Consider the following 22,813-nt stretch of genomic DNA (forward strand, 5'->3'; position numbering starts at 1 on the left):
TTTAATGTTTTCTTTCTCCCCTTGATACCAGGAAGAATAAAGTTTTAAAATGGCCAGGTGCAGTTAGAGTCACAGTTACTTGAGAGGCTCAAGCTACTAGGGAACGCTTGAGCCCAGGAGTTTGAGTCCAATCTAGACAACATAATGTGAACCTGTCTCTTTAAAAAAAGTTGCAAAATGTTCATGGATGCAGGAGACGTGCTTGGCGTCAGGGTAAAGCGCTGCCTGTGGGCCGGGCGCCGTGGCTCACACCTGTCATCCCAGCACTTTGGGAGGCCGAGGTGGGTGGATCGCCTGAGCTCAGGAGTTTGAGACCAGCTTGGGCTACATGGTGAAACCTTGTCTTTACTAAAAATACAAAAAATTAGCCGGGTGTGGCCGCGTGCGCCTGCAGTCCCAGCTTCGGGAGGCTGTGGCAGGAGAATTGCTTGAACCTAGGAGGTGGAGGCTGCAATGAGCTGAGATTGCGCCACTGCACTCCAGCCTGGGCGACAGAGCAAGACTTTGTCTCCAAAAAAAAAAAAAAAAAAAAAAACAGAAAGGGCTGCCTGCTGTCTTCAGAGTGAGTCAAAAGTACTGAGGCACAGCCTTCAGAGGCAGGAAATGGTTCTATTCCCCCACTTGCCTTCTGAGTCTTAGGAAGCCAGAAAGAGTGACGACATTGCTGAGACCAGAGCCTAGGGCTGCAGAGTAGTGGTACTCACGGCCTTTGACTAAGTGCTCAGTAGGAGTGCCCTGCTCAGTGCCAAGGCCTCACACGCGAGCCGTCCTCGGAGCCTCTCAGCCACCTACAAGGTCAACCAGATTCCTCAGATGAGGATGCTGCCTCCGAGAGGCCACAGCAGTAAGGAGCAGAGCTGGGACTCCAAACAGGTCTGTCTCCTCCAGAATCACGATTCGGAGCCACCACAAACTCTCCTGCCTTCAGCTCTATTGGTGTGTCAACTTTCTGTTTTTTGAGATGGAGTCTTGCTTTGTTGCCCAGGCTGGAGTGCAGTGGTGCTTTCTCGGCTCACTGCAACCTCTGCCTCCTGGGTTCAAGTGATTCTCCTGCCTCAGCCTCCCCAGTAGCTGGGATTACAGGCACCTACCACCACACTTGGCTAATTTTTGTATTTTCAGTAGAGACGGGTTTCACCAGTTGGCCAGGCTGGTCTCAAACTCCTGACATCGGGTGATCCCCTGCCTTGGCCTCCCAAAGTGCTGAGATTACAGGCCTGAGCCCCCAGCTAGGTGGGTGTGTAAACTTTTAAAAAAGCAGAGATTTCTTCCCACAAATGCAGATTGGGATCTCCACATGACCAGGTGCTGTGGAGTGAACTGTAAATGCCCTCCAAATTCATATGTTGAAGCCCTAACCCCCCATGTGGCTTTTCTTGGAGATAAAGCTTTTAGGAAGTAATTCAGGTTAAATGAGGTCATAATCCAGTAAGATTGGTGGCCTGACAGGGGCCGTGTGCAGGCACCAAGAAAAGCCTACGTGAATAAGACAGCAAGAGGGTGCCCATCCTCCGGCCTCAGATCTGTGGGGGACTGAGGGGGTGATGGGACAGGGAGAGAACAAGGAGTGGATTCTCTTGTCTTTTCTTAACTAAGGGTCTGGGAGCGGGAGGGCTGCACTGGGTGCTGGGACCAAGGGTATAGGCGTTTGGATCTCTCGTTTACAAGCCCCTACTTCTTTCCTGCTGTCTAACCCATACTCCTGAAACCCCTGATGCTCCTGGAAAGGAGAGCAAGGGTCCTCAAACACACATTAGCACTAGAAGGAAACTGGAGCTCATCCCAGTTGAGCCCTCCTTTTGACAGACAGGGAAGCTGAGGCCCAGGGAGGTGAGGGGACTTGCTCAGTCTTTCCAATTGAGTATGTGGGGCAGAGGGAGTCCCCAGGGCCCTGGCCCCAGCCGCCGTCCTATTTGACTTTCCCCAACAGGCATTCTACCTGAGCTAAAAGATGCTGCCTGCCTCTCACAGGCCCTCTGAGGAGAAGATGGCCACATCACAAGATTGAAAACTACCACGAAAATCCTAGGAAGGGAAAGGAAGGTGAGAATTCTTTTTTTTTTTTTTTTTTGAGGCGGAGTCTCGCTCTGTCACCCAGGCTGGAGTGTAGTGGCGCAATCTTGGTTCACTGCAACCTCTGCCTCCCGGGATCATGCCATTCTCCTGTCTCAGCCTCCCAAGTAGCTGGGACTACAGGTGCCCGCCACCATGCCCAGCTAAGTTTTGTATTTCTAGTAGAGACGGGGTTTCAGCATGTTAGTCAGGCTGGTCTTGAACTCCTGACCTCAGGTGATCCACCCACCTCGGCCTCCCAAAGTCCTGGGATTACAGGCGTGAGCCACCGCGCCCCGCCTGATAATTCTCTTCTGCCAATGGTGTGGGCCTCTCTACCTCACTAACCTATGCTGGCTCAGAGGTGAGGGTGACAATTTGAGGTAACACAAAGTCTCAACTACTTAAGAATCTGGTCATTCAGAGAGGGCCCCTGGAATTGCTCAAATGAACAGGTAAGAATCCTGAGGCAGGGTACTGACCTTGGTAGGCGAAATACAACCTATACTCTCGAGTTTTATTGACAATACAGCAAAATTCCACTTTGATGCCTCACAACTACTTAAAATAGGCTTTTTGAAGCAGCATTTCCCTCACCACTCCGAGGAACAAAGTTCTGTGAAATGTTCATAGAGTTTCATAGAAAAAAAAGAAAAAAGCTACAATATTTCTTCTTCTAAGATTTATTTTATAAACACGTAAGAAAAGTTCTAGATATTTATTGCGGGTCTGGTTATGCAGTAACAATCTGCCTTGACGCAAGTGTGCCATTCTCAGTATCAAAAGCATTCTCTTCTTTTAGTTCGTAAAAGAAAAACATGGTTTAACTTCTAATTATTAACTTCTTGTTATTATAAGGTTTAAAAGCAATTACTGTACTTAGGTATCAAACTTATTTGTGTAGCAACTAATTCATCCGTGAAGCCACAGTTTGCCATGGCTTCAAAGCAAATTTTGACTTAAATCTAAAGTGCGTGTTAGCATCTCACCATCACTTAATGCTTCGAGTGAGAAGTTTGAGGAATGCTGCTTTAGGCAAAAGAGCCACTGCAGGACTGAGTTCGGTTCTTTTCACCTGCCCTGGACTGCTGTCACTTTCCTCACCAACAGGACCACTGGCTTAAGAACTGGCTCAGCCGTCCTTCTTTGGGGCCTATTGCCTGCCTGCCAGCTTCCTCTACGTCTATCCTGGGACAGATGAATGCTTTTCTAAAAAATATTTTGGACTATCTGCGTGATTCCCTAGCAAACGCTTTAGAGAGCTGGGTAAGCTTCAGCTCCGACATGGCCATATCATTAAAATTTGAAGTTTACTCAGGTCTACTTAATGAGATTTTTTTTTCTTATACAAGCATATGCACCTCTGAATAATTAATCTTCCCTTTTTCCAATCTGGGGCTTTCATCTAGAATTAGACTAACCTGCAGACAATGATGCCAGAACTGGGCTGCGTTACCACAATTCATTCATTTACCAAACACTCTCGCAGCACTGCTTACTCTGGGCTGGCCTGATGAAAGGATACAGAGGCACCACCACAAAGAACCTTGCTCATCAGGAGCTTGCGTACCGGCTAGAAAGGAAAATACAACATGAAAATAAAGCATTGTATGCACATGGCAGAAAATGACTAGCCTGTCAGTGCGCCCCAGAGCCTCAGAGGATGGAGCCATTCCTGAGGCTGGAGGGTTTACAAATTCATCCCATCTTTACAGAAGACCTGCTAGATGCCAGGCATGCTGGCAGGCACTGGGGAAAGCCCAGTGAACAAGCAGACATGGTCCCTGCTCTCACGGAGCTTACAGTCTAGCAAGACAAACTAGGAACAAGAAATTACAGTCCAGTGTAGAGGTGTGCGGGGTTATAGGGTACAGTGATTTGGCATCATACACACATTTCACTTAAACACAATGGCATTTGTCTGAAAACTTTTGAAAAGAAAACAAATCAGTTGTTTGGGCCACTCCGCCGGCCCCTCCTTCACTCCGTGAGCACAGACAGGAGGGCGGGCCCGGGCAAGCTCACGCCTCTGCTGCCCCTGTGGCCTGCCTCGGTTCCCAAGCTCCCCAAAAGTGATCTTCTCGCCTACATGTGGTTCTAACACCTAAAAACAAGTGGTTTTTTCACAACGCAGCCCTAACTGCAGGCCAATCACTTCACCTGGTACTCAACCAAACAGTAATCTGTTCCCACATGGGCAAGAAATGACTACCTGGGAACCTCAAGATGTTGGTCTTCAATATGGCACCTTCCTTAGATTTCTAAGAGGAATTTCAGTTACCCTCCATTTTTACCTTAGACACAGACCTTAGAACTGAATCCTGGAGAGAGCCAAGACTCTTCTGTGGTAGCACCATGGGACACAGAGAAGGAGCCTAGATCCTGGCTCTGGAAGCTGGGGATTGCCTCCTAGGAGGGCCCCTAAGACCCTAAGTTGGTGAGGGGAACATTGAGGCGGGAGGGGGAGAAGCCTGGGGGGAAGTATTTCGCTGGAGGTAGAAACAGTTCTGTGCACAGTCTGTAGGGCTAGTGAGATCAAGATGCATTCAGGGAACTGGTGAGCAGAGGGCAGGGGAGATGGGGAGAATAGGCCAGGGATACTGCCAGAGGACTGACCTTGGCGAGCCTTATAAAAAGCTATCAAAAAGGGTGGAATTGATGTGTGTACGTATTTTTTGAGACAGGTCTTGCTCTGCTGCCCAGGCTGGAATGCAGTGGCTTAATCATAGCTCACTGCACCCTTGAGTTCCTGGGCTCATGCGGTCAGGAGTGTGGAATTTATTCTCAGTGCAATAGTGAAGCTTTGGAAAAGTTTCAAGCAGAATAATAACAGAATCAGATTTATATTTAAGAAAGTTCATCCTGAAGCATGTGAAAAAGTGCCCAACATCATCAGTCATTAGGGAAATACAAATCAAAAACCACAATGAGGGCCAGGCGTGGTGGCTCATGCCTGTAATCCCAGCACTTTGGGAGGTCGAAGCAGGAGGATCACTCAAGACCACGAGTGTGAGACCAGCCTAGGCAACATAACGAGACCCCATTTGTACAAAATGTATTTTAAAAATAAAAAACTACAATGAGATACCACTTCACACCAGAAAATAATGAGTGTTGGTGGACATGTGGAGAAACTGGAATCCTCACACATTGCCGGTGGGAATGGAAAACGATACAACTGCTTGGAAAAACCTCCTGGCGGTTCCTCAAAAGGTTAAAGGTAATCATGACCCAGCCATTCCACTCCTAGGTATTAACCCAAGAGTCATGAAAACACTTGTCCATGCAAAAACTTGCATGGGGATGTTCATAGCAACGTTATTCATAATAGCCAAAAAGTAGGGCCAGGCGTGATGGCTCATTTATCTGTAATCCCAGCACTTTGGGAGGATGAGGTAGGCAGATCACCTGAGGTCAGGAGTTCAAGACCAGCCTGACCAACATGGTGAAACCCCGTCTCTACTAAAAATACAAAAAATTAGCCAGGCGTGGTGGCACGTGCCTGTAATCCCAGCTACTCTGGAGGCTGAGGCAGGAGAATCGCTTGAACCCCGGAGGCGGAGGTTGCAATGAGCCGAGATTGTGCATTACAGCCTGGGCAACAACAGCAAAACTCCGTCTCAAAAATAAATAAAGAAATTAAAATATATATATATATTTTATATATATCCCAAAAGTAGAAACAACTCAAATGCCCATTAACCAATAAGTGGATTAAAAAGAAATGTGGCACACCTATAAAATGGACTATGATTCGTTAATTTTTGAAAACGAAATACTGATACATGCTATGTGACATAGGTGAACCCCAAAAATATGTGAAGAAGCCAGTCACAAACAGACACACAGTATATGATCCCATTTATACGAACTGTCCAGAACAGGCAAATCCACAGAGAAGGAAGATCAGTGGTGGTCAGAGGCTGAGAGGGAAGAGGGAACAGGGAGCGCTGCTAATGGGCTCAGGGTTCCTCTGGGTGAGAAAAATGTTTTGAAATTGACTGCAGTGCTGGTGCACAACTCTGTAAATATACTGAAAGCGACTGAAGTGTACACTTTTAATGGCTGAACTGTCTGCAAATTATATCTAAATTAAGCTGGTAACAACAACAAAGGTTCATCCCGGCTGCAGTGCGCAGAACGGAGAAAGGGCAGAGACCAGTGAAGAGGCTGCTGTACAATGCAGCTGGAAAGGACAGTGGCTGAAGTACGGGGAGGGGTTCACAGGATCAGACTACAAGGGGGCCAGAGAAGGAGACTCCATTCTGCGGTGGATGCCACAAGTTCTCCTGGGTACCTGGTAACTCTCCAGAGAGGAGAGGGGGAAACAAATGAGGTATCTGCAATTACCATCAAGCAGCAAACATGGATTTAAAATCTCCTACCTATAAGACTAAGAGGAATACACAAAGTGGGTAGCCCTGTGCCCACAAGTGTGGGGAGCGTCCAGGGTAAAAGCACGCCCAGCTGCCTGCCAGAGGCCTGTCCTGACTATCCATTCTCACTCCTAAACTCCAAAGAAAAGGCCTCGTCATTCAGGACACACTCAAGATGTTGCAAGATCTGAGTGACTGAGAGTGGGCTGAAGAGTTAGAGAGGCTAATAAGGCCAGTAACTCCGAGAAGTAAAATCTTTAAAGCTGCCTTTCCGGGTTCTCTCTGTGTGTCTGTGAAAACTGAAGGCTACTCAAGTGTGTATTTTTCTTGGTTAGATCAAAGACACAGTTTTGACTGTACACCACCTCCTTCCAGAACGTCTTTGCTGATCTCCAGCAAGAGACTGGTGAGTGCTGAAAGGCATGGAACAAATGGGCCTGAGCTGCTGGTGGAAAACCAAAAGGAAAGTCTGCGAAGAAGCGTATTCTAAACTCTGCAGAGGCCATGCCAGCTGGGGCCCTGACCACACCTCATGCTCGCTCTCAGTTGTCTCCTTGGTGCTTCCTCCAGCCACCTGCAACAGAAATTCATGCTGCAGCCCACTGCCATCACAGCTTGGGAAGGGTAAACCGCCACTGCGACGCACCAACAAAGCCAGGAATTCTGGTAACAGCTCAATCAACTGCTAGATGGGAAAACTGAGGCCCAGGTCCATAGAGCAGAGCCAGGGGTTAGCATCCAGGTCTGTGATTCTCAGACCCCCGCACTTCTCACTCTACCAACTCCCCAAACCCTGACCCTTCTTAAGAACCTGGCTCTCAGCCGTGTGCTTCACAGGGAAAGGAAAGCTGAGGAATCTCAGATGCCTTAAGTCTCAACTGGCAGAGAAACCAGAACCATCTCTCTCCTAGAATCCTATTAGGAAGCTGAAATATATCACGGTTATATGCTCTAATATCTCTAAAGGGAGGGAGAAAAAGCAGGTTAATCAGCAAAATATGGGACAATACAGTTTTTGTTGCAGCTCTCAAATCTTGCAGCCCTTTACTTCCTTTATTAATAACAGTGTTCTGCATTCATTCGTGCCACAGTGTAATCAACTATCAATGTGACCATTACTAGCTCGGCCACAAGTACAGATCGCCAGGATCCAGGCTGCACTGTGTGCGGAACAGCCCAGGCAGGTGAAGAGTTGTGACATCGCAAAAAGGACCACGGCTTACGACCATCTCTAACTCCCACGTTCCAGCAAACCGAAGCGAAACACTGTTTCTCAAAACTGCAGAGGAATACAAAATTAAATACTACAAAACAAAAATCAGACAGCAAGAAGAAACAATCTACCTCCTCCTAATGGTAAAATAATCTGAAAGGAGTTTAAAAATAAACGAACTAAAATTTTCATAACTATTATCTTTTCTGCCAATTTTTAACATGTCTTCAGGTGCCACAACTTGGGGATAGAAAGAATAAATATCAATGTATTAACTTCTAGAGTGATAATAAACAACAGGACCCATCTCAGATGGATGGATTTTTTTCCTACTAGAGCCAAAAAGCAAGCTGAACTCTATGTACAACGGACAGGCTATACAACTAGAAGCATTTAAAAATAATAAGACTCCTCTCTCTGCCTTCTTCCAAAGAATAGAATATATATTTAACAGCACAAAAGAAGACACCACTCGAGCTTCCCCTTTAGCCAACAGGAAGAATTTCCACATATAAAAATTAAAAATTTAAACTTTCAAATCATTTGTGTTTTCAACATAATACAGACTTAAAATTCTTTAACATTAACCCATAATCCCACCCCAGCACAAAATCAACCCCAAATCCAGACGTCACAGTTTTTTGTTCCTAAAAATCCCACAGCACTGAACTTGATCTTCACATCAAGCTGACAGCAAGTAAGAGGCCCATGACAGGAGCAATCCCCGAGGGAAGAACGGAAGCACAGTCAACGCTGCAGCTCTTATCTACCTGGCGGCACTGGTGCACCTCTGAGGTCAGGTCGGTGAGATTCGCCCCCACACTAGGGTCCCGGAAGGGTGAGCTGGCCGCTTCCCTCCTCTTCCCCCTCGAAGGATGTCCAATAAGCACCTGGGAATTGACTTTTCTTGGGAAAAGGGTGCTGGTAACAGCTGTCAGGGCCAAGGCAATAGTGAGAAGTTCAGTTCTCTGCTCTTTGGATGAACTGTGTAAAACATTTCTTTTAAAAGACACAATGTTAAAAATATTAAGAAAAATGTCTACAAAATCTGGAGGGCTGCCTTTTTCTCAAAGGGTAAAGCCTGTGGGGTGATGGGAAAGGAATCGAGGGCCCAGAACTAAAACTCTGCAGCGAAAGATAGAGATGCCCTTGAAAATGTGTCACATTCTTAAGACGTCTTGCCGAAGTAGCAAGAGCTGAGAGGGTGACTGTGTGAGCAGGAGCGAGAGGGCGCCAGCTCCTGCGGGGGAGGTTCCTACTGCGCGCCCCACCCTGTGCAAGAAGGTCAGGTTTTAGGGCAGTTGCCATAGGCCCCAGGGGCATCAGGACTCTGCCTCTGAACCAGAGCTGCTTTCCCGACTAACTTCAATCTGGAGAGATGGTAAGTTATCTAACCGGCTCTTCTTTTGGCGAGACTGCTCTTTCTCCTTAATCAGAGCCCCCCACGCCCTTTGCAGCTCGGAGTCGTCTTCCTCAGCGCCAGGTGCTCTGTGATCCACTTTCTTCGTATTCTTTTCTTTGGTCTTGGGTGCAGATCCTAGGCGAGTCCATAAATTACCTGTTTGGATGAGATGGCATTTCACTTTCGCAGTCAGCGCTAAGAACCAGGGTAGTACTGAGGGGGCAGTGGCACTGCCAACACCTGCTGTGCAGGAAATGCCAGCAGTCTGTGGCGCCTGCCATCACAGTGCAGCCTTGGGTAAGTAAAATCTCATTTCCTGGGCCGCAGCCCCCGGCCTGCAAACAGAAGGGTCTGGACCCGGCAGGGGATTCTCACCGTGGGGGACAGGTCAGGTTCCTCCCTGTCACCAGACACATCAGAATCACCTGAGAGGCTGTTGCTTCCTACTCCTGCCCTTCCCTGCTGAGACACCACCTGGTGTGCCAATCCATTCTGTCAGGAGTAGACCATTCCCAGAGCCTTTCCAGCTCCAACATTCTACAAATTGATGGGCCTAGTATACTGTAACATTTCAGAAATTCTGCCCACTATCCATTAATTTTTGAAATATATTTTATGAAAATTAACAATAGAGAAATACGTGTTTAGAATTTTGTGGAGAGCCACATTATAAGGCAATTAAAAGCTGTTTTTGAGACAAGGTCTTGCTCTGTTGCCCAGCCTGAAGTGCGGTGGTGCTGGCGCCCACCACCACGCCCAGCTAAGTTTTGTGTTTTTAGTAGAGACAGGGTTTCGCCACGTTGGTTTGGCTGGTCTCCACTTCCCAAAGTGCTGGGATTACAGGTGTGAGTCACCGTGCCTGGCCTAAAAGTTTTATTTATAAAGATTATAAAATGTGGCAAACAACTATGATAAAATGCTACGTGAAAAAAGTAGGACTTGTATGTGGACAAAGACCAGAATCGCTCACATGAAACTAAAAAGATGGCCGGGCGCAGTGGCTCACGACTGTAATCCCAGCACTTTGGGAGGCCAAGGCGGGTGGATCACAAGGTCAGGAGATCGAGACCATGGTGAAATCCCGTCTCTACTAAAAATACAAAAAATTAGCCGGCCGTGGTGGCAGGCGCTTGTAGTCCCAGCTACTCAGGAGGCTGAGGCAGGATAATGGCGTGATCCCGGGAGGCAGAGCTTGCAGGGAGCTGAGATCACGCCACTGCACTCCAGCCAGGGGGATAGACCGAGACTCTGTCTCAAGAAGAAAAAAAAAAAAAGGAACTAAAAAGATTTGTGCCAAGCACAAAGAACCAGGAGGGTGCTATTTTTTCTATTTTCTAAGCGTTCCTTACTGTTGGGATGATGCTGATGCTGATACTGATGATAACTATAATGGAAAAGGAATCATCACTTATATCTGGCATGGGCTGTTTCTGGCCTTCTGCTAAGAAAGTATTTCTCCAATACACCCATTGTCCTCTGCTCTCACTGAATCCCCATTCCCATCGGTTTTAAGTGTTACCAACCTGATTTCTTCTCCCGAGTATCGGCGTAGAGGCCTTTAACATCTTGCCTGGGAACACCGAGCCTACTATGCACATCAGAAGAGGGCTCTCTCCGAACGACTGGGTTACTACTAAAAGCCTTTTCCGGAGAATATGGTCTTTTTCCTAATCGCTGGCGTATATCTGAAAAAAGAGAAAAATTGCACCAGTGACCATGTGTGTGCTTTATGCTCGGAACCAGCCGCCTGAGACCTCTAGAGGATCTGGCACTAACCCCTGCCCCGCCTCCGAAGTGAGGACACAGGGCCTGACAATCAGGCTGCTACGTAGTCTTCCTTTGTAGTCAGTATGGATATCCCCAGGAAAATTCGGACATAGGGGCTGTCAGAGGAAAAATCCTCAACTGACTGCTCCAGAACTAAATTTCTGAAGAAACAACCATTTCTTTTTTTTTTTTTTAAAGCAGAATCAAGCAGACTAAATAATTTACAAAAGTTTCAGCAAACAAAAAATCCTGTGAGCTCCCGGAAAGCAGAAGGCACAATCTTTGAACATGTAAGTAGTTTCGGCCGGGCGTGGTGGCTCACGCCTGTCATCCCAGCACTTTGGGAGGCCGAGGCAGGTGGGATCACGAGGTCAGGAGATCGAGACCATCCTGGCTAACACGGTGAAACCCTGTCTCTACTAAAAAATACAAAAAATTAGCCGGGTGAGGTGGCGGGCCCCTGTAGTCCCAGCTACTCGGGAGGGTGAGGCAGGAGAATGGCGTGAACCCGGGAGGCGGAGCTCGCACTGAGCCGAGATGGCGCCACCGCACTCCAGCCTGGGCAGACTGTCTCAAAAAAAAAAAAAAAAAAAGTAGTCTCCAATAAACTTATTACATTTAACCAGTAAATACAAAGAGACTGGAAAAAGCAAAGGATCAAAATGTGTTTTTCCCTCAATCCCCCCAGAAATCTGCCTGTCCTCTGGAGTTCCCTGTAACAACGACAGCAACAACAGAAACACGTTCATTGGCGAGGCCCTGTGCTGAGGTCTCCTCACTTGAGCTTCTCTCGGAGAGCAGCACCCTGGTCTCTCCCACTGAGGCCTGAGCTCCTTTCCTCCAACACTTCCTAGCACTGAGTCTTCCCTCACAAGACTTCCTGTTCTTTATCCATTCTGTCTCCACCCACCTAGTTCAGGCTCTTGTTACTTTTTTAACTCTCTACCCTACCCCACTCCACCCTCAAGTTATCTTTCTAAAACAGATATAAGATCAGGTTACTTCCCATGTGAAAAAAAATCAGGTTTGCCAACAGAGATCCTACCCTCTCCAAAGCCTGCCTCTAACGCTACTTTCTCTGAGAAACCTTTCACAATTTCCCTAGTAGATCCATGATGGCTCTACATCTCCTCCAAAGGCTTCTAACATTCCTAGCACCTAGCCCAGGGTCTGGCACATAGCAGATATGGCTAAAGACCTGCGGAACAGGCCAGGTGCGGTGGCTCAAGCCTGTAATCCCAGCACTTTGGGAGGCCGAGACGGGCGGATCATGAGGTCAGGAGATCGAGACCATCCTGCCTAACACGGTGAAACCCTGTCTCTACTAAAAAAAATAAAAAAACTAGCCGGGCGAGGTGGCGGGCGCCTGTAGTCCCAGCTACTCAGGAGGCTGAGGCAGGAGAATGGCGTAAACCCGGGAGGCGGAGCTTGCAGTGAGCTGAGATCCGGCCACTGCACTCCAGCCTGGGCGACAGAGCGAGACTCCGTCTCAAAAAAAAAAAAAAGACCTGCGAAATCAGTGTTTGAACATACCAATGATCTAGTTCAAACTCTTAACCATTCAGACAACCACCCAATTTAATTTCTATTATTCCTGTATATAAAGTATACCAGTGTCATAGAGTCAAATATGGTTGGCCCTCCTCATCAATGGGTTCCACATCTATAGATTCAACCAACTGCTGATTGAATATATTTGGGGGGAAAAAAAAATAAGACATAACAGTACAGCAAAAAATAATACAAATTTTACAAAATACAGGATAAGAATTTATACTGTTAGGTATTATAAATAATCTAGAGGTGACTTAAAGTATATGAGAAGATGTGTGTAGGTTATATGCAGACAATATGTCACTTTACATGAGGGACTTAAGCATCAATGGATTTTGGTATCTGCAGATTTTGGTATCTGTATGGGGGCGGGGAGGGGGTCCTAGAAGCAATCCCCAGAGATACCAAGGAATAACTAATTATTTGGAATAAAATATTGAAAGCTAGTTTTCAGAAGTCTGATTATTTTTCATCTCCTAAATTTCCAACACCTAGCCCACAATTTAGACATGATGAACCAGGACAGCGAAATCAGTTCGCAGATCGCATGTTTTACTCAGGAACCCATCTCTGCCCCAGTCTGCTTTCGAAGCCCAGCATCCAGCCAGGAATCCAAGTGAAGAACAGTACCTGATTTAGCACTGCTGACTGGTGGCCGTGGACGGGAGTGCTGACGCTTCTCATCTAATAAATGTCGGACATCTGCAAATTTCTCAGGTGGTAATTTGTTACCAATTCGGTTTTTGATATTGCTTGAAGATACACTATCTGCCCTCATGGAGTTCCTTTAAAAAGGGGGTAGGATGGGGCACAGTTAACCAACTTCAACTGTGAGACAAGGCCCAAACAACAATCTCCTACTCTGGAGGAAACAATGTAAGAAATCCAGTCTACTATGGCCAACATTCACTTCCAAATCCATACACTTATAATTATTTGCTTATGGAAACCATGATCTGCCCGCTGTAAAGAGACTGGTCCGAGTAAGCAGGTTTTCAAAGGTGGTTTCCACATGTGTATGTGCATCACAGAGCACGTAACTGCAAGTCCCCCTCTTCCGGGACAAATGTGAAGTAGAGGCCTACAAAGGGATTGGGGCTTCTGCTCACACATGCTGTGATTTGGCTGTAGTCAACACACAGTATAGTCTACAGTCTCTCTCTTTAAAGGGCAGACTTCTCTTCTAAAGAGATACGATACCATGCCAGGTGCCAGCACTGTTCCGGCGGCATTCTCTACCAGAAAGTTCTCTGAAAACTAAAAATAAGAATGTGGGGCTGGGCGCGGTGGCTCATGCCTGTAATCCCAGCACTTTGGGAGGCTGAGACAGGCGGATCACGAGGTCAGGAGATCGAGACCATCCTGGCTAACACGGTGAAACCCCGTCTCTACTAAAATACAAAAAATTAGCCGGGCGTGGTGGCGGGCGCCTGTAGTCCCAGCTACTTGGGAGGCTGAGGCAGGAGAATGGTGTGAATCCAGGAGGCAGAGCTTGCAGTGAGCCGAGATCACACCACTGCACTCCAGCCTGGGTGACAGAACGAGACTCGTTTCAGAAAAAAACAAAACCCTTCTGGAAAAAAATAAAGCAATACTTACCATCTTTTTAAACACGTATATTGTTTGTGTAATAACTAGACTTTGAGGAATTTATTTAGTTAGTGCAATTGTAAGATAATAGAAACCCAAAGTCTGTCAAGAAGTAATTGGTTAAATAAATCATGATACTTTCAAACAACAGACTACATACAGTTGAAAAAAATAATGTCTACCATATGTTAAGTGAAAAATGCGCAATGCAAAACTATAAACAGCATAACCTCGTTTTTTTAAAAAATACACTTTTATACAAATACATCTATAGTTTTTCCACGTGCCATACACACACACACAAATAGCTGAACGGTCATTCGCCACATTGCTAACAGTAGTTAAGAGTGGGAACACAGATGACTGTCACTGTCTAGGTTGTCTGTTGTTTTCAAAACAAGACTCACTGCTTGTACAGAGGAAATATTGGATGCGCTTATTAAACTCCTACCAGGGACTGAAATCAGAATAGATAAAAGATATTATAAAATTAGGAGGAATTAAGAAGTTATATTAGTATTTAAAATCAAATTTAAAGCTGGCAGTGATAAAACCAAGTTTTACCTAATACTTTTCAACTGAGATTCCACTTCATCAGCATACATCGTCATTTTCATGCTTTTCTTTGGTGAAGGGGTGGAAATCATTTTCAGTTCTAGATCATAGTCCATTTCATCTGAGTCTGAGCTGCTGGCACTGGATCGTCTAGACGCACTCCGCTCCCGCGGCGGCTTGAGAGCCGGGAGCTCCTCGTGGTACTCTACCACCACTCTGTCATCTGCATCCATGTCCTGGTCTTCTTCCTCCTCTTCCTCTTCCTCCTCCTCCTCTTCCTCCTCTTCAATGGGTTCCTCGGGAACATTCACTAGCCCTGAAGAAATTAAACCAGAAAACATTAGGAAAAGCACTAAAATTAATAAGTATGATTTTCCACTCTACATTGGTGACCTTTTTAAAAAGTGGGGTTCCCACCTCTGACATTTCCTTGGAGCACTATCTATAACAGTGCCGAATGGACATTACTCTGATACTGCAACAGGAGGATGGCTAGGTAAAGTATGATGCAGCAGCCTAATCAAATACCATAAAGTCATTTAAAACACAACTGACCCTTGTTATTTACAGATTTTGTATTTGCAAATTTGCCAAATTTATTTGTAACTCCAAAATGAATACTTGCAATGCTTCCATGGTCATTTGCTGGCACGCACAGTGTGGCAAAAAAATCTGAGTCACCAGGCACACACACTCCCAGCAGAGGTCAAACAAAGCAACACTCTGTCTTCCTGTTTCATCTCATGCTGTAAACAAGCGTCTGTTTCAGTCCGCCGAGTGCCACATTTTTCACACTTGTGTGCCTGCTGCTGATTTCACTGCTTAAAATGGCCCTGAGTGTCGCGCTGAAGTGCTGCCTAGTGTTCCGAGATGCAAGAGGGCACTGATGTGCCTTGTGGAAAAATACCATGTCAGCTAAGGTGGGTTCAGGCATGAGTTATAGGGCTACTGGCCGTGAACTCAACGTTAACGAATCAACAATGTATCTTAAATAAGGTGTCTTTAAAGAGAAACATATGTAAAACAAGGTTACATATTGATCCACTGACAAAAATGATGTGACCAGAGGCTATGTGCATTTAGTATTTGCTAATTCAGCGTCCAAAGTGACTTTAGAGAACATAAGCACCATGAATAACGAAAATGGAAAAACACGATAAACGAAAGTAGAATATAAAGTATATGTTCACAAGAGTTATACTATTTATTATGAAAATAAGACACATGGGAAAAATGTAAGATGAAATTAGTCATCATACAGGGTACTAGAAATAGGGGCAATTTGCTTTTAATTTCCTTAATATGGAAACAAAAGTGTATGATGAAAATATTTTAAAGTAACTAAAATTGGAAAAGTGTAACTGTGTAACAGAAAAGTATGTGTATTGTCATTATTATTTTGAGACAAGGTCCTGCTCTGTCGCCCAGGTTGGAATACAGTGGCACAATCTTGGCTCACTGCAGCCTTGACCTCCCAGGCTCAGGCAATCTCAGCCTCCCAGGTAGCTGGGACCACAGGCATGTGCCATCATGCCTGGTCTGGCTAATTTTTTAATTTTTTGTAAAGACAAGGTCTCACTATGTTGCCCAGGCTAGTCTCGAACTCCTGGTTTCAAGTGATCCTCCTGCCTTGGCCTCCCAAAGTGCTGGGATTATAGGTGTGAGCCACTGTTCCCGGACTGTGTATTATTAACATGTAGATCTCAAATACACAATTTTGTATATACACATTAAATAAAATGTCTAGACTTCATCCCTTTCTGTCCCCATTACCATGATCAATGTGTGTGTATGTTATTTTGTATGCTGACTTGGCTAGTTCTATCAGGCATGTAGAAGATTCCATAGATTAGGCTCAAAACAAGAATAATTCTTTATAAAACATAAATAAAATGGTTCTTTTACAATAAGCACCAAAAAAAGGAGAAAGAAACCCAAGCCATGATATCCCACTTTTCTGAGGCATTCACATGCACAAACCAACACACACAAAGTACTCAACACAGCAGCCTATTTTAATACAGAAAAAGAGCAATACAATCAGTTCATCTGATAAAATAATTTTAAAAATTGTTTTTGGCCGGGCACAGTGGCTCACGCCTGTAATCCCAGCACTGTGGGAGGCTGAAGTGGGTGGAACACAAGGTCAGGAGTTCAAGGCCAGCCTGGCCAACATGGTGAAACGCCCCTCTCTACTAAAAATACAAAAGTTAGCTGGGCATGGTGGCGCGCGCCTGTAGTCCCAGCTATTCGGGAGGCTGAGGCAGGAGAATTGCTTGAATCCAGGAGGTAGAGGTTGCAGTGAGCCGAGATCAAGCCACTGCACTCCAGCCTGGGAGACAGAGCGAGACTCCATCTTAAAAAACAAAAACAAAAAAAAATTGTTTTCATGCAGCTGCTGATATTAATAGTAGAAAAATTAGGATCTTAAGGAAAGTTATGTTTTAATTTTTCCTATGTCACATTTTGCCTTTTTTGATAGAACAGCTTTTACAAAATCATTTGACCTCTTTGGGCAACTTAAAATTAATTGTGACTTGACTTACTTTCCTATATGTTGGCAGAGGGTGAGGGCAAGGAAGAGAGGATGATAAAGTTTGGAACCTTAAAAGATTGCATTAAGAATAAAAATATGATTTCAGGAGCCAAACATGTGTCTACCCAAGAGCTGAGCAGGCAACTACCAGAATGCCGATGTTTATACGACGTCAAGCCAACGTCATCCCCAATCAGGGCTCTCTTCTTGATCACGTCCCGCTGAATACGACGGGAATGATATCTTCGCTTCCTGCAAGAATGCCAAAATAAGCACACAATCAAAAACTAATAGGAAGGACCTTGAAATCCACTATTTCTTTTCTTTTTTTTTTTTTTTTGTGATGGAGTCTCGATCTGTCTCACAGGCTGAAGTGCAAAGGCACCGTCTCAGCTCACTGCAACGTTCGCCTCTTGGGTTCAAGCAATTCTCCTGCCTCAGCCCCCAAGTAGGTGGCATTACAGGTGCCCACCACCATGCAAGGCTAATTTTTGTATTTTTAGTAGAGATGGGGTTTCACCATGTTGGCCAGGCTGGTCTCAAACTCCTGACCTCAGGTGATCTGCTCGCCTCGGCCTCCCAAAGTGCTAGGATTACAGGCGTGAGCCACCGCGTCCGGCCTCACTAATTCATTTCAACTACATGTTGACACAATGTTAGGTACTAACACAGATATTTTAAATGTAACTAACTAAAACTCAGCATTCCCCATCATTTACCACATTTAAGAATCTTGAATTCTTCCCTCTTGTCTTCCTCCCAGTCTACACAGGGTTTAGACATTTCACCACAGAATGCCAACTGAAGGACTAAGAAAAACTTAAATACTATTGCATTTGAAGGTTTTGGGCTTACCATGAATTGCTAAGAATTCCTTTCATGCCTCCGTAATTTGGATTCCCATATTTCATGTAATACTGACTTCTTCTGGCTGCTCCAAGTTCCTTTTTGTCATCTACAAATGAATGATAATAATTACCTAGGATTTCCTGAGAGTACAAAGACAATGTTGAATTTTTTTTTTAAATGTTTTCCATAGCTGGAATCAGATCAGCGCAATTTGCCAACAAAAAGTAAAAATCCACTACCGACATCCACAATCTGCCTGCCTGCTACAGCAATGCAGTGTAGAGGGGACAAAGCAAAATACAGAGATGAACAAAGTTGTAACTGCTGTTTTGGAGCCAAATGACTTAATGGAGAAAACAAAAATAAACAATATAAGATACAAGGTTCCAAGAGGCATAAAAGAGCTTTAGGTCATTACAGGTACTCAGGAATCCAAAAGGCTTTCTCAAAATGGTGGCATTTTTGTCACCCCATGAAAGATGATACTCACTTCTGAATAACACGCCAACAATACAGAATCAGGATTAAGGAAACAGACTATATATAATTTCATATATTTGGCAAATCATTTTTTCCAGCTTATTGTGTTCCTCAGTATGGCTTAAAAAAACAGCATAGTACCGTACATGTAGAATGTACTCAAATAGCCACTCAAATGAGTAAATGTGGTAAAGATCACATATGTCAAGTTGAAATGTCAGTTAACAGGAAAGAAAGGTGGTCAGTCATCATAAATTTTTGTCCAAAGCAGTAATACAAAGGTCTTCCACAGTTCTTGGACACTCTGACTATGAAGAACAAACATCACTGTAAATATATCCAGTGCTGCAGGTAAACGTGACAACACAAACCACTATGCATAGCCCCCAACCCCCAAACCCCTCAAACCATGCCCACCAGCTCCTTGGAGAAATGGCTGATTCCAGATGTGGAGCAGGTAAGATGCAAAATGAGTCTGGAAAAGCAAGATGTTTTGCTGTGCCATAAAGAAAGAAAGGGGTTCTACCGGCCAAATCCAAAACAATTTGTAAATTAAAATACTGATATTAGGCTGGGTGCGGTGGCTCAAGCCTGTAATCCCAGCACTTTGGGAGGCCGAGGTGGGTGGATCACGAGGTCAGGAGATCGAGACCATCCTGGCTAACATGGTGAAACCCCATCTCTACTAAAATACAAAAAAATTAGCCGGGCGTGGTGGCAGGTGCCTGTAGTCCCAGCTACTCGGGAGGCTGAGGCAGGAGAATGGCGTGAACCCAGGAGGCGGAGCTTGCAGTGAGCCAAGACTGCGCCACTGCACTCCAGCCTGGGCGACAGAGTGAGGATCCGTCTCAAAAAAAAGAACAAGATCACCCTGGCCCACATGGTGAAACCCGTCTCTACTAAAAATACAAAAATTAGCTGGGTGTGGTGGTGTGCACCTGCAGTCCCAGCTACTAGCTACTAGGGGAAGTCCAAGACAGGGAGAATTGCTTGAACCAAGGAGGCAGAGGTTGCAGTGAGCTGAGATCACGCCACTGCACTCCCAGCCCGGCAACAGAGGCGACGACTCCCATCTTATATATATCATACAAATATATATATAGTTTATATATTATAAATAATATAATCTATATATTATATATAAAATAAAATACTGGTATTATTGATGACAACCACTGAATAAAGAAGCTAGGATTCTAAACTGATGTAAATAAACAAACAAATAGGTAAAACAGAAAGCCCGTCCGTAGAGCACCTTGCTCTACATAGTAAAGAAATGATACAGTCAGAAAGGCATCAACAGATACTAAAAACTGACTGCAGAAGCTCTGATGAGCAACAGCTATTCCTACATGACTCAAAGTACCTGCCCACCAATTTTTAGTTATTTCATTTTTAATTTTTTAAATAGGGATGAGGTCTTGCTATGGTTGGCCCAGCCTGGTCTCGAACTCCTGGGCTCAAATGATCCTCCCTGCCTCAGCCTCCCAAAGGCGCAATTAAGGCATGCGCCACTGTCCGCCAGCCCACCAATTTTTAAATTACAAATGGAAAAACAGTAAAACTTTTACATGGAAAAACCTAGTGAGCGATTATCTTAACGCAATGAATAAAGTGAACGCCCCTAGAGGGACAAGTAAAGTAACCCAGGCCCCGACCCGGCCCCCGACCCAGCGCCCCGGGGGACCAGGCCTCCGACGGGCCCCCCGACCCGGGCCCCGACCCGGTCCCGACCCGGGCCGACCGGCCCCCCGACCCGGGCCGACCCAGGCCTCCCAACCCAGGCCCCCTGACCCGACCTTCCTGGACCCGGCCTCCCCACCCAGGCCTCCTGACCAGGCCCAGGCCTCCCGACCCAGGCCTCCCGACCCCAGGCTCCACAACCCGGGCCCCTGACCCGGACCATCAAATGAAACCCGGGCCTCCTGACACAGGCCTCCCTGAACCAGGCCCAGGCCTCCTGACCCAGGCCTCCCGACCCGGGCCTCGCCGACCCGGCCCTCCCTCACCCAGGCCTCCTGACCCAGCCCAGGCCTCCTACCCAGCCTCCCGACCCAGGCCTCCTGACCCGGGCCTCCTCCACCCAGGCTCCTGACCCAGGCCCAGGCCTCCTGACCCAGACCTCCTGACCAGGGCCTCCTGCCCAGACCTCCCGACCCAGGCCTCCCTGACCCCGGCCTCCTCACCCAGGCTCCCTGACCAGGCCCAGGCCTCCTGACCCAGACCTCCCACCCAGGCCTCCTGACCCGGGCCTCCTCACCCAGTGCCTCCTGACCCAGGCCCAGGCCTCGCTGACCCAGACCTCCTGACCAGGCTCCCCGACCCAGACCCAGGCCTCCTGACCCAGGCCTCCTGACCCGGCCTCCAACCCGGGCCTCCTGACCCAGGCCCAGGCCTCCCGACCCGGGCCTCCCGACCCAGGGCCCAGGCTCCCGACCCCGGGCCCTCCCGACCAAGCTCCCGACCCGGGACTCTCCCTGACCCAGCCCAGGCCTCCTGACCCGGGGCCCGACCCAGCCTCCCTCCTGACGTGATGCCTTGCAATGACACGACATCGCTTCTGTGGCACAACTGTCTCAAATGCACAACCCACATTCAACCATGAGGAATCATCAGACAAACCCAAACTGAGGGACATTCTATACAACAGTAAACCTATACTCTTGGAAAACGTGGGAGGAGAGAAGTAGTTCCAGCTTAAGGGGGACTAAGGAAACATTACATACTTACACACTCAGTCCTGGATGGATCCTAGACCTGGGGGCTGGGCGGGGAATATATAAAGGACATTATTGGAATAACTGACAAAATCTGAATATCGACTACGGATTAGGTAACAGTACTGTATTAATGTTAAATTTCTTGATTCTGACAAGTGTGCTATGTATAAGACAATGTTCTCGTTCTTTGGAATACATTTAGGGGTGATGGGTTTTTATCTTCAATGAACTCTCAAATGATTGAAAAAACCAATATGTGTATATGTGTACACATATATACACATACACACACATTTTAAATGCCCACCAAAAGTCACTGTGTGTAAACAGTCTTATGAGAAGGGAATTAGAACTGAATGGTACATTGGCAATGTTCAGGAGGATGTTGCTGTAATAAATAAAGTTTCATTTTAAAGTTTTTGTAATTCAGATGGTAACTGGCTGAAAACATATGGGGCAAACCAGTTTTAACAGAAAATAACTCACTTTAGCCAGAAGTCACAGAAATATACAAATAGTTAATATTCACTTTTAAAATCAGAAATTCCAACTCAGGTGGCAAACAATTATTTCATAAGCGCAGATCATAGTTCAAAGGGAACTCTGAGATTACTTGATCTAACTTCTATTCAAAAAAGAAGGATGTCATTCCATAATAACTCATTTTGATTGAAAATACAAAACAATACTAAATATCATATTTACCTTTTGTAGCAAATCTCATGAATAATCTGTTTCCTTTAGCAAGTTTGTTAGCTGGACGAAGATCATTTCTTAACAAAGACTCCTCTTCTACCTGAGACAACGTGTCCAACTTAAGAAAGAAGAGTATTTTTAATATAAAATTAAAGTCCTTTTGATATTTCTTCAGTAGTAAAGCTACCATTAAGAAAAGCATTCTACCTTTAATACTTGCAAGCATTACAGCACTAGTTCCTCTGTAGAATTTCTAACTCAGAGGTTTCCCCTGCCCACCTTGTCTAAAAGAACAGTCTCCATCATTCTCTATCCCCTACTCTTCACAGTTTTCACAGCACTCATCGCCACCTGACACAGTATAAGGTATCTGTGCATCAGTGTATCCTCTGTACTCCCCACTAGAATGCAGGCTCCAAGAGGGCCAGGACTTTGTTTTCTTTGAAGCTATATCCCTAGCATTTAGAATACGGTATATAACAGGTACTCAGTAAATATTTTTTAAATGAATACACGCTAATATTTTTAACAATAGTACATAATCCATTAGGAAGTATGCCATTACTTGCTGTTTCTTCATTTAACCAATTAGATAACACTTCAAAGTATTTCTCAATAAAACTATTTTCTCTTTTGTAGAAGCATGAGTACTATTCTAAGATTTCAAGGTGAATCGTTATATCCACGTGAACTTAAAGGACAAGAGCCTGGTGTACCCTCAGAAGGTCTTATGGTGAAAGCTAGAGAGCCGGGCGCGGTGGCTCAAGCCTGTAATCCCAGCACTTTGGGAGGCCGAGACGGGCGGATCACGAGGTCAGGAGATAGAGACCATCCTGGCTAATACGGTGAAACCCCATCTCTACTAAAAAATACAAAAAACTAGCCGGGTGAGGTGGCGGGCGCCTGTAGTCCCAGCTACTCGGGAGGCTGAGGCAGGAGAATGGCATAAACCCGGGAGGCGGAGCTTGCAGTGAGCTGAGATCTGGCCACGGCACTCCAGCCTGGGCGACAGAGCGAGACGCT

General features: G+C 45.9%; 1 protein-coding gene across 8 annotated transcripts in view; it reads right to left on the reverse strand.

The window, feature by feature from the left end:
- NCBP3 (nuclear cap binding subunit 3) overlaps positions 1-22,813 on the reverse strand; it is a 49,111-nt gene that overhangs the window by 1,586 nt on the left and 24,712 nt on the right. The window contains exons 7-15 of one of the 8 annotated variants that reach the window (XR_001883695.1): positions 21,800-21,908; positions 17,901-18,000; positions 17,194-17,297; positions 14,519-14,825; positions 12,995-13,149; positions 10,567-10,728; positions 9,037-9,199; positions 8,412-8,572; positions 3,474-3,625 (exon numbers count right to left, since the gene is read on the reverse strand). Coding sequence is in view for 3 of the 8 variants with exons in the window: in XM_017863607.1 (XP_017719096.1) it covers positions 8,464-8,572; positions 9,037-9,199; positions 10,567-10,728; positions 12,995-13,149; positions 14,519-14,825; positions 17,194-17,297; positions 17,901-18,000; positions 21,800-21,908 (1,209 nt within the window). In the remaining 5 variants the exon portion in view is untranslated. Of the gene's footprint in view, positions 1-2,719; positions 3,626-5,717; positions 6,359-7,440; positions 9,200-10,566; positions 10,729-12,994; positions 13,150-14,518; positions 14,826-17,193; positions 17,298-17,900; positions 18,001-21,799; positions 21,909-22,813 lie in introns of those variants that run through there. The other 7 variants (XR_001883692.1, XR_001883696.1, XR_001883694.1 and 4 more) reach the window with 7 other exon arrangements.

Source organism: Rhinopithecus bieti, unplaced genomic scaffold (assembly GCF_001698545.2).
Source record: "Rhinopithecus bieti isolate Rb0 unplaced genomic scaffold, ASM169854v2 scaffold_70516, whole genome shotgun sequence".
Classification (NCBI taxonomy): domain Eukaryota; kingdom Metazoa; phylum Chordata; class Mammalia; order Primates; family Cercopithecidae; genus Rhinopithecus; species Rhinopithecus bieti.